This window comes from Lithobates pipiens, unplaced genomic scaffold, assembly GCF_037356315.1.
Source record: "Lithobates pipiens isolate NorthernLeopardFrog02 unplaced genomic scaffold, aLitPip1_a1.2 Scaffold_30, whole genome shotgun sequence".
NCBI classification, from domain to species: Eukaryota; Metazoa; Chordata; class Amphibia; order Anura; family Ranidae; genus Lithobates; species Lithobates pipiens.
In genome coordinates, this window is record NW_027507791.1 from 71,305,207 (window position 1) to 71,317,618 (window position 12,412).

The 12,412-nt window shown below is 39.6% G+C and overlaps 1 protein-coding gene across 11 annotated transcripts in view; it reads left to right on the forward strand.

Annotated features, from left to right (window-relative positions):
- The window catches only part of KTN1 (kinectin 1), a 210,426-nt gene that overhangs the window by 148,276 nt on the left and 49,738 nt on the right, over positions 1–12,412 (forward strand). For all 11 annotated transcript variants that reach the window (XM_077464417.1, XM_077464423.1, XM_077464420.1 and 8 more), the window contains exons 19-26: positions 1,738–1,775; positions 2,124–2,214; positions 4,029–4,097; positions 4,192–4,226; positions 8,346–8,436; positions 9,894–9,962; positions 10,068–10,105; positions 10,877–10,967. In XM_077464417.1, the coding sequence (XP_077320543.1) occupies positions 1,738–1,775; positions 2,124–2,214; positions 4,029–4,097; positions 4,192–4,226; positions 8,346–8,436; positions 9,894–9,962; positions 10,068–10,105; positions 10,877–10,967 (522 nt within the window). The remainder of the gene's footprint in view (positions 1–1,737; positions 1,776–2,123; positions 2,215–4,028; positions 4,098–4,191; positions 4,227–8,345; positions 8,437–9,893; positions 9,963–10,067; positions 10,106–10,876; positions 10,968–12,412) is intronic.

Sequence of the window (12,412 nt, forward strand, 5' to 3'; positions counted from 1 at the left end):
TATGACTGTCACCTCAACCACTTCAGCTCCGGAAGGTTTACCCCCCTTCATGGCCAGCCCATTTTTTGTGATACGGCACTGCGATATTTTAACTAACAATTGTTAGGTCATGCGACACTGTACCCAAATAAAATGTATGCCATTTTTTTCCCCCCACTAATAGCTTTCTTTTGGTGGGATTTAATCACTTCTGCGCTTTTTTAAAAAAAATGTTGTGCCATAATCTTAAAAAGACAGATCATTTAAAAAAAATATATATCCAATAAAAAAAAAAAAAAGATTTCTGAATCAATTTAGGCCAATATGTATTTGAATACATATATTTGGTTTAAAAAAAAAAAAAAAAATCATCCCAATAATCATATACTGGTTTGGGCAAAAGTTACTTAGCATCTACAAACTATGGGATATATATATATATATATATATATATATATATATATATAATTTTTATTTTTTAAACTTGTAATGGCGATCAGCGACTTATAGTGGGACTGGGATTTTGCGGCAGTCGGGCACTAACTGACACTTTTTGGGGACGAGGGACACGAATACAGTGATCGGTGCTAAAAATATGCACTTTCACTGTACTAATGACACTGGCTGCGAAGCGTTTAAACAGGGGCGATCAAAGGGTTATCTGTGTGCCTAGCTAGTGTGTTTGGGTACTGGGGGAGGTGCTTTTACTAGGTGGAGATAAGGATCCTTGTCCCTGCTTTGCAGAAGCACAGGCTCAATGCCTTTCCTACTGACAGAACGTCAATCTGCCTTGTTTACATTGGCAGATCACCATTCTGTACAAGTTTATAATCAGAGCACGAGCGGGTTACCGGCACCGCATGTGTGCCCCAGACATGCAAGTGTCGGACAACATACTATGTACGTGAGGTTATACAAGCGGCAAGTGGTTAAAGATGAATTCTAGGTATGGTGTATTTTTAAATGGTTGGATTGGTCCAGCTTGGACCAGCATAACCTTGAATATACCATACCTCGCGGATGCTGCTGGAAATCACTGAAGTAGACACTGCTACTCCAGTGAGTTCTCTTTATTTTCTTGTCTGGCTGATGCATTATGAATACAGGAGATTGGTGGTTTAGTATGGGGCCAGTCAAAGAATGCTTTGTATTTTCTGATCAAATGCAAATTGTTCTCTGGACGAGGTGGAGAATGTGACATCGCTGTCTTGCCTTTCCACCTCCTCCAATCATGCTCATGCAGGTCTATGGAGTGTTGGATGTCAGCTGTGACATGTCCGCTGACATCTGATCCGCAAAATCCAGGTGGGTGCAAAGCCTATTTTTCATCCATCGATCGGATGAGAACGGACAGGAGGTCCATAGGGGAGAGCGGAGCTCTGACAGGTCCATCCCTGCACAAAGTGCAGAGGTGGACTTCTCATCCACCAGCTCAGCGGGGATCAACGGGGCGATCCCTGCTGAGCAAGCGAAGGCGTAAAAACTGATCCATAGGTCTGAAAGGGGCCTTGCTTATCAAAATTTGAAACGTTACTGTTTGGTAAGCAATTCTGTCACTTGGGTCATTGTAAATTTTTTGTTGTAATAACTTTTTTTTTTTACATTTTTTTTTTCCTTTTTTATTTGTATCACAAAAGACAAACAACTTTTTTGTAAACCGTAAACTCTACCATTTATGCAAGCTTGTGTGTGTAGCTTATTTTTACATTTCCAAGAATATGTTCTTTTTATTGTAATTTTTATTTTATTTTTTCTTAGGAAGTTGCTTCCCAAACTCTCGGACAGTTAGAAAGAAGGTAAATAATAAAGCATTTGATATAGTTGTATGTGTGTGTGTGTGTGGATAATGTATATACGAGTACCCAGCTCTCAGCTTTACTTACTATATATTGTAGCCATTACTGTCCTTTCTCTCCCCATATACTCCAAGGAAAAACATATGAAACAAATGACATCCTGTGGTGTGAGATACACAAGTGGCGTCTAATAGCATTGCTTATCATCGCCCAGTACTCCCAAGTGTGCGTGGGATTAATCCTGATTACTTTTGTATGCACTGTAGAGTGTTATTAATTGCTGTTTTGGGTATGTAACTTTTTTTTTTTTATTTGCCCTTAAATTATATAATTTTTTTCCCTTTTTAGTGTTACTGAAAAAGATGAAAAAATTAGAGCAATGGAGGAGAGACTAGAGGCTCAGCTTGGAAAATTAGCCACCAACCTTGAGGAGCACAAGGTACTTGGGCAAACCAAGCTAAATCATTTCACTGCATCTTTTGTGTTAAAGTAAATGGTCATGTAGAAGAAAAATCGACATTTGCAACTACATTGTGTTCATGCCAATTAGCAGCGCATGGCAAATATATACATTCCTTTCATGGAAAATGTCAGCTGTAAAATTATGCACAAGCTTTCCTCTTATATGAAATGTCATGGTAAGAGCCATTTCACTAAATCTAGTATGATTATTTTAAACCCATCATGAGGGTAATATTGCTAGGATTGCCAGTAAAATCCTCCTCCGCGAAATGGACACGTTTGCTTTTTCCCCCCATTAATTCTCATAATTTGAGACTTATTTAGCTGATGACAAAGTTTAGTATTAGTGTGGCAGAAGAGAAAATGACAGTCCTGAGAAATCAGATGGTAACCACATTAAAAGTACATTAAACAAAGTAATGAGACTACAAAAATACATTTAATTTTTTTTTAATAAAGAATAATGTTTACCTAGGCAGATGCCGCATCGGTCCTTCGACAACGGTAACATTGAGAATTGAGCGATCGAACGCCGCTGATTGCTCGGTTCTCAGGGCTCGTTGAGCAGAGAGCTGGTTACTATCAGTGTCACTGCTGTCTGCTCTGCCCCCCGCCCCTGGGCTGTGGAGGAAGATGCCGCCTCAGGCTCTCAGCGGGGTCATGGTCCAGGCATATGGGTGGATCCCGAGTTCATTATTGTGATCTTGCCTGAGCCTGGACCACAAGCTTTGGCTGTACTTTTCCTTTAACAATCCGACCAGCTGCCAATACTATTAGAAAAAAGTAATTTTTTGTCCATAGACTGAATACGTTTTTATAAACTCTACAAAAATATGGGCATACACAACACTGAATGAGCTGTAGTCACATAGAAAAGTCAGCGTAGATTTAAAAGTAAAGTTTACAGAATTTACATGACTACTGCACAGTGTCGAACAAGATTAAAAGTTTTGTAGACTATAATGTATATAATGCCAATTGTTTTTTTGCAGTGATTTTTTTTTGTACTTTACTCTTTACAGTAAAAGGATTGAATGGTTGCACTATGTTTTTCAAAAGTTTAGATATCCACTTCTGGACCAGCGACGTACCTGTATGTGGCTGGACTTCAAGTGGTTATGCCGGGATGATGCCTGCAGTTTTTTTTTTTTTTTATCTGAATGCACTATGCATTAAAATAAAACCCCTTCTGTGTGCATCAGCCCCATAATACTTACCTGAGCCCCATCTCAATCCAGCAATGTTGTACAAAAGCCTCGGCCTTCTGGGACTCTCCTTCCTGATTGGCTGAGAAACAGCAAAGGGCCCCTCTGGCTCCTGTTGCTGTCAATCATAATCAGTAAGCCAATGAGGGGAGAAGGGGACAGGGCTGAGCCTCGGCTCCGTGTCTGAATGGACAGAGCAGTGGCTGGGCTCGGGTGCCCCCATAGCAAGCTGATTGCTGTGGGACCAGGAGGGAGGGGCCAGGAGCGGCGGCAAGGGAACCGAGAAAAGGAGGATTGGGGCTGCTCTGTTCAAAACCGTTACACAGAGCAGGTATGATACCATGTTTGTTATTTTTAAACGAAAAAAAACAAAAAAATACATGACTTTATTATCACGTTAATAATGAGTGGGAACAAATCCATAACTGTGGCATAGAGATCTCACTTTTGAAGCCTCCTAGAAAAATAAAAAGTCAGTGGGTGACTCAGCCCACCAGATATCGCCTGTAACATTTTATTGGATTGACCCTTGAATTTGTCTTCTTCAGTAATACTTTTTTTTTATTTTTTATATTTTTTCCTTCAGACGCTACAAAGTCTAAATAACGAATTACAGGTACAAGTACAGAAACTGCAGAAACAGTTACTGGATCAGGTAAAAAAATATATATATACCCTTCAGTGTGTTTTGTGGCTTCTATGACATAATTGAAATTATTCAGAATGTATATATATTTTTTTGTTTTTAGACGAACAAAGAATTACTTGGACAGATGGAGAATAGGTAATTGTTTGGAGTTTCTTAATTCACTTGTGAATTTGTGACTTAACTGAAACAAATGTATTTGAAATCACAGTTTACAGATATATATGAAACAATATTGAGCATGTTGAGCTTTCTTTTTGTCTATGCATGTACTCCTAGTGGTGCCTTCATATCTGCTACATCAGCTTTTTTAATTGCATTCCTTCTTCCTTTGTAGCCCAAGCAGGTGGTTGTTCAGTCATGTAGGACTCTTCATGACCTCATGAACCATAGCGCTCCAGGCTTTTCTGTCCTCCACTGCCTCCTGGAGCTTGCTTAACTTCATGTTCATTGATGCTATCTATCCATCTTTGTTTTCTGTCTTCATCCTCTGTTTTTCCTTCTATGTTTTCCAGCATCAGGGCCTTTTCCAATGAGTCCTCTTCGCATTAGTTGTACAAAGTATTCAAGTTTCAGCTTCAGGATCTGTCTTTCCAGTGAATATTCAGGGTTAAGTTCCTTCAAGATTGACCGACTGGTTTGATCTTCTTGTCATTCAGGGGACTTTCAAAACCATAGTTCAAAAGCATCAATTCTTCGGCATTCAGCCATCCTTATGGTTCAACTTTCACAGCCATATTTTTCTATCTGGAATACCATAGCTGTGACTATATGGCACATTGTCGGTAGGGTGATATCTCTGCTTTTTATAATGTTGTCTAGGTTTGCCATTTTTTTCCTCCCAAGAAGCAAGCATCTCATAATTTAATGACTACAGTCACCATCTGCCGTGATCTTGGAGCCTAGGAAGATGAAATCTGTCACTGTTTACATTTCTTCTTCTGTTTGCCAAGGAGAGATGGAACCGGTTGCCATGATCTTCGTTTCCGTAATGTTCAATTTCAGGCCAGCTTTTGCACTCTCCTCTTTCACCTTCATTGAGAGACTCTTTAGTTCACTTTCTGCCATTAGTGTGGTATCGTCTGCATATCTCAGGTTGTTATTTTTCCCTGTTATCTTAATTCCAGCTTGTGATTCGTCGATCCTGACATTTCACATGATGTACTCTTGCATATAAATTATATAATTAGGGTGACAAATTCAATATGCATCCTTGCTGCACTCTTTTCTCAATTTTGAATCAGTCAGTTGTTCCATGTCCTGTTCTAACTGTTGCTTCTTGACTTGCATACAGGTTTTTCTAAAGACAGGTGAGGTGGTCTGGTATTCTCATTTCTTTCAGTATTTGCCACATCTTGTGATCCACATAATTGAAGGGTTTACTCTAGTCAATAAAGCAGAAGTAGACATTCTTCTGGAACTCCCTTGCTTTTCTCCATGATCCAGCGAATGTTAGCAATTTGGTCTCTAGTACCTCTGCCTCTTTCAAATCTAGTTTGTACGTGTGGTAGCTCTCAGTTCACATGCTGCTGAAGTCTAGATCGTAGAATTTTCAGCATAACCTTGCTAACGTGAGATGAGTGCGATTATAGGTAGTTTGAACATTATTTGGTGCTGCCCTTCTTTGGTATCTGAATGTAAACAGACCTCTTCCAGTCCTGTGGACATTGTTGAGTTTTCCAAATTTGTTGGCATGTTGAGTGCAGCACTTAACAGCATCATTTAGGATTTTAAATAACTCAGCTGGGATTCCATAACTTCCGCTAGCTTTGTTATTAGCAATGCTAAGGCTGACTTGACTTCACTTTCCAGGATATCTGGTTCAAGGTCAGTGACTGCATCATTGTGGTTATATGAGACAGTCAGATAATTTTTGTAGTGTCTTCTGTGTATTCTTACCATCTTTTTTTTCCTCTCTTCTGCTTCTGTCAGGTCCTTGCCGTTTTTGTCTATTATCGTGCCCATTTTTGCACAAAACTTTCCCTTGATATTACCAATTTTCTTGAAAAGCTCTCTAGCCTTTCCCATTCTGTTGTTTTCCTTTAATTCTTAGCATTGATTGTTTAAGAAGGTCTTTTTATCTCCTTGCTATCCTCTGGAAGTTTGCGTTCCGTTGGGTATAGTTTACCCTTTCTCCATTGCCTTTTGCCTGCCATCGTTCAGCTATTTGTATAGCCTCATCAGATAGCCGCTTTGCTTTCTTGCATTTCTCCTTCTTTGGGATGGTTTTCATTGCTGCATGTTACAAGCTGTTACACGCTTCCTTCCATAGTTCCTCAGGCACTCTGTCTATCGGATCTAATCTTCTAAATCTGTTTTGTCACCTCCACTGAGTGTTTCCTGCTTTCTTCAATTTAAGCCTAAATTTTGGCATAAGAAGCTCATGATCTGAGCCACAGTCAGCTCCAGGTCTTGTTTTGACTGGCTGTATAGAGCTTCTCCATCTTTGGCTGCAGGGGATATAATCGATTAATTTCTGTATTGACCATCCGGTGATTTCCATTTGGATGTTTTTGAAAAGAGTGTTTGTCATTATCAATGTGTTCTCTTGGCAAACTCTATTAGCCTTTGTCCTGCTTCATTTTGTATGCCAAGGCTGTATTTAACTCTTATTCTGCATATGCTTTGACTTCCTACATTAGCATTCCAATCTCCCAGTATGAGAAGGATATCTTTTCTTGGAGTTACTTCTAAAAGTTGTCAACGTCAGCTTCTTCAGCATCAGAGCTTGGTGCATGAACTTGGATTATTGTGATGTTGAATGGCTTTCCTTGGATACAGACTGAGATCATCCTCTCGTTTTTGGTATTGTACCTCAGTACTGCTTTGCTCGCTTTTTTGTTGACTAGGAGGGCTACACCATTTGTTCCGATAGATTCTTCTCCACGGTAGTAGATATATTGGTCATCTGAGTTGAATTTGCCCATTCCGGTCCATTTTAGTTCACCAATTCCCAAGATATCCATGTTCAATCTTGCCGACTCCTGTTTGACCACATCCAGTGTACCCTGTTGATCTTAAATTCCAGGTTCCTATTCAGTATTTTCTTTACAGGATTGGACTTCCATTTCACCCCTACCATCCACAGCTGAGAGTCCTTGTGGCTTTACACAAGCCCCTTCGCCACGGAAAAGGCGTTATCCATAAAGGGTTACTGATGTGCAAATTCAGATTTATTAGGTCATCTTCTGCAGCCTGTGGTGCCTTGAGGCTTCTTCGGGGGTGCCTTGGTAAAATGCCTAAAAGTTGCCCAAAAATGTACACAAGCCACCATGTGAATCAAGCCTGCCTTTTGGTTACACAAAGCCACAGGTTTTTATTGTGCACCATTTCAACCTTCCAGCCACTCGTGTCTTAACCAGTGATGTCATCAGTGTTGATAAGAAGGGTGTTTACCACCTGCACAGCATCCTTGTTTGACCCTCCCCTGCCCCCATCCATCAACACCGGGATCACGTTAGCGAAGTGATGGAGAGAAACTGGGGGGTGGGGGGGAGAAATACTGGACTAGTCAGTACTAGTGTGGAAAAGTATATTTGCTTTGGAAGAATTAATCACCTCTAATGTTGGGTGTCCTATGTGTGTCGATGCTGCCACATTATGTAAAACTATTAGAATATTTTTCTACATTTTAAAATGGGGTGCTTTGAGACTGTCCATATTTTTAAAGGGCGCCCTAAGATTGTCCAGCATTTTAAAGGGTGCCTTGACTGAAAAAAAGGTGACCACTGATCACTGACGCAACTGTCAAAGGAGTAACAGAAGGGTCTTTGACATGTAGGCTGTAATTGCCAATATGGCTGCTTCTCTTGCTGTACAAGAGGCACAAGCTCTCATTTACCAATTACATGGTGTTCTGCAGCTGGCCAGAATTTTTTGCGGTTCCTATAGATGTCGAGCTGTCCGCAGAGACGAGACAGTGGAACTTTGAGACTTGCACCTTAAAGCTGGGTTTCAGAGCTTGAGATCTCTCCCCTCACCATCAGATAAATTATGGAGTTCTTTAAAAATCTGTTCCACATTAGGAGAGGAAAACTGACTAGATCCCAACATGTCATTGCATTGTACATAATCCATGAACAGTAACTGATTAGTGTTTTAACTGTATTTTATGTAGGGCTTGAGTGCTCTATAAATCATGGTTACTTTTTAGTCCCGGTCTTTCCACATATGCCACCACTATATCAAGAGCAAACATGCAGAGGATTAATTTTGTACAGAAAATGTTTTCAAAAAGGCTTTTTTGCTATTTTTTAGTATTCAGGAGAAAGATGAGAAGATCAAAACGATCGAGGAACTTTTGGAGAGTGGACTGATACAGGTTGCGAACAGAGAAGAAGAATTGAGGGTAAAGTTTAGAATTGTTCTTGACCATTTAACATTGAGAGGAAAGCACACTGTTCATACCCATAGCAATTAACCAGTTCTTTCTGACCTAGAAAGGTAGTAGAATACCCTCAAGGATTTATTTTCAGCCGGGTGTAATGGAGTCAAAAGGAAATGCACAATACTTTAAAATAAGCACTGCCACTCTCTCAAAGAACATTATCACATTAAAGTGTACGTAAAACCCTGCAATTAACTTTTTTGGCCTTTTAACCATGCTTTTGAAAGCATTTGATCATGCAAAGCAAAGCATACATGGTAAAAAAAAAAAAAAAGCCTTGCGTTTTGATTACCGTATTTCATGTGCCTATGCTGACTCTTGCCAATTGGAAACATTCCCAGCTATCTCTGTGGGCTACAGAACACCTCTCCCAAATTTTATGGGATAGGGGGTTCTATGGTCTTGTCCTAAGGTGATAATGCTGCTAGGCGAGATAAAAGGGTATAAAAAGTCTTAAGGAAAAAAAATGCAGCCACCACATCTAATGACTGGTAAGCTGCAATATAATATACATATACAGTGTATGTGTGTGCATATATATTTTGTTCTTGGGTTTAGATACTGTTTAGGAAAAAAGAGAGAGAAAAACCGCGCAATCCCTAATAGCATATATTAGGATTTCAACACTTCACCCTAAATTTTAAAGTGCAAAATATTAAACAAAAAATCATATCGTTATGAATACCAAAACCTCATGTATGGCATGTACTAAATACATTTGATAATACGTATGCAAGTGTCACTCTTTACATAAACAGTGAATCTCAGTAATATTGTGTCCTAACCTAAACACAAAGGAATGTGCCAATGGATAAATCACATAAATTAATGATAAATCACATATATGAATAAAAAGTCCTCATTGAGATAAGTTCTTTGTGAAGAAAAAATTAAATGCACTGTAGACGGAAACACCACGTGTCCCAAATGGCTCCAAATCTCTGAATCATGTGCCAACGTGAAACAAATTGAAGTGCACCACCACCAAAACGAATAAAGTTGGCTCCTTACCAGATGTCCTAGTAAGGTGCGCTTATAAAAGATCAGGTCAGAGTATGCATGAAACTTGAATCGTCCAACCCTGGCTCCACTTTAAAACACGACTCGGATATATTCCAACAGGAAAACGAATGGTCCACTTAGGGTACACTGGCTGTAATATCTCAGTTCTTTCTCTTATTTTGTTCCCCCCTCTTGCACTGCCCTCTGTCCAGGCCAGGACAGGCCAGATACTGTTTATTGGTGCCTTTGTGTTTATCCATACTGTAGCAGCAGGTGTGTCTTAAAACCTCATGTATGTCAGACTCCTGCATTACCTGAACCTTATGTTCAAGTATCTGTAGGTGGGTCGATAAGGCATACTAGTTTGTTTGGTAGTGTTAGCATTCGTTTTATTAATCATTTTTTTTATGTTTTAGTTGCTGAGAGATGAAAATGCATCTTTAAGAATGGATGTACAGAATCTAAAGGCTCGGCATATTGACCAGGTAATGGTTCCATTTGAAGAAATTGTAGGCCCCTCAGCCCGCACATCAAGCATGTGCTGGTTATTTTATACTTTTGTAATAACGGTTTGTATTTTTTCCTTTTAGGTAGCCCTGTCATCTGTTGTAGAAGATCTAAAGCATGTGTAAGTGTCCAAGTTATAAAATTTTTTGCCTAGCTGCTGACTAGACTGGAGCCCCTCTTTAACCCCTTTGTTGTCAGCTGCTGCTGGCCCCTTAAGGGGTCTGCTATGCTGGGAGGCGAGGCATGGGCTTATGGCTATGTGACTGCAGTGTTTGGCTCTCATGGCGGTCACATGATCGGAAAAAACTTTCCCGCATGCCGCTGGTCATTGTGCTGGGACAAGGCGCGTACTCTCGGCACAGCACCACCGGTGTTAATGCACGCAGATATGCAGCCACTAGGTGCCAAGGCGAGGTTGCATATTTGCATTCGCTAAATACGAAGAGGTTAAGGCTAAAGTGCTAAAAATTCTGTTTAAGTGTAGGAAAATGCCCACCCTTAAGACCGTTGACACCGGCGCGCGTGTTCCCACAGGAGCGTTTCTCATTCATTCTTGTTCCGGTGACGACCATTACCATTAATCATTAGTGGTGCTAACCCATCGCCATTCTATTTAAAACTACACACAAAAATGTTGTCTTTTGATGGTCTTTAACCTCATCAAATAATATAGTCCCATAGTTAGAGGAAAGGACATCATTAGACCTTATCAGCATGTCATACCTTTCACTTAGAGGCCAGAATACTTGATTTACCAGCAACTAAATTTCAGTCTTGATCTGGGTAACAGTTGCTGTGGACTGTAGTCGTGGTACAGCAGCAAAACCATATGAATATATTTAAAAATTTAAATTTTTTTTGATAAATTTAACATGAACAATTTCTGTTTTAGCATCCATGAAAAGGATGGCAAGATCAGGTCTGTAGAAGATCTGCTTCAAGCAGAGCAGTTACGGGCTGATAAAGAGGGAAAGACTGTACAGGTATCTACTTTATTATTAATCCTTCTAGTTTATTACCATTGAACAGAAATTTGGTGAAGGCCATTGTAATTGTGAGCATTCAATCCTTTTCATGTATTCGCATGCTAGCATTCATCAAGCAAGGTACAACATAAGAATGTCTGTTAGGGGCGAGTGTTATGTTTTATTGAGACAGATTTAGTGTGAGAATGTAGCTTGCCTTGGATATTTTCAGTATGGTTTTCTGCCAATATGGCAAAGGCCCCTGACTTTTTTTTACTTTACATGGTGAATTTTCCCATAACTTAGTGAATTTGATGAAAATTTACATTGTGATAGAACAGTGGTCTCCAAGCTGCAGCCCAGGGGCCAGGTGTGCCCTTTGCTTTCCTGTATCAGGCCCTTAGGCCACCATAACTCCAAACGACACCAATGACGGGCCACCATTCCTCCAAATGACACCAATGATGGACCACCATTCCTCACAAACATCATTGATGGGACACTATTTTTCGAACTAACGCCAGTGATAGGGCACCATTCCTTCCACTGATACCAGCAATGGGTCACAATTCCTCCCATTAAAAACAATAATGGGGCATGGTTTACACCCACTGGCCACAGTCTATCCCCCTGAAGCCTGAAGGACAGTAAACTAGTCCTTTGCTTAGAACATGTGGAGACACCTGCAATAGAACCCTGTCATGTGCAAGGAAAGTGGGGAAAGAAGTATTTTTGCTTGCACGTGATTCAGTTAGATTAGTTAGCAGAGCTACACCTCATTCACTAAGATAAAGGAAAATTTCTTGCAAAGTGAACAGCCTACCTACTTTTTAATAGGCCAATCTCAATTGGTCCTCCATTAGGTTTGCGCCTTGCTTGATAACGCCACATCTAAATTATGTAAATCACAAGGTTCAGTTTATCTGTGTCATGATTTAAGTGGATAGGTTTGATGTAGGCACACACACAAGTTTTCTTAATGTCTGACCTGTAATTACACATTATTCTCTCCTGTAGCAAAGAAAAAAAATGTAATGCGGTAAACAAATTTTGTTTTGAGCTTTCAGAAGGCCAACTTTTCCATTCGACCATTTTTTTTTTTTTTTTTTTTTTTTTTTTAAAGGAAAGGCTTCGATCCAATAAATTATTTTTTATTTTTTTGGTCTAACGTATTAGTAGTCTAATTGTAAGTGTTATTACACAAGATTTCCATAACTTTCACCCAGGAGCTGCACATTTTAGCATTTTGATACCAAAATGTGTTAATTTTATGTAAAACTGTGAGGATTTTGTGTGAAAAAAATTTATATATTAAATCAATTTATCATACCAAGAAATATCTTTTGCAAGATTATTGAAATTTACTTTGTCAATGAAGAAAGCCCAAAATGACCTCTCTCTCTGTCAAGTGATTGCCCTGCAGTTGCCATCAAATGGCTTTTTTTTAAATCTGAAAAGCCATT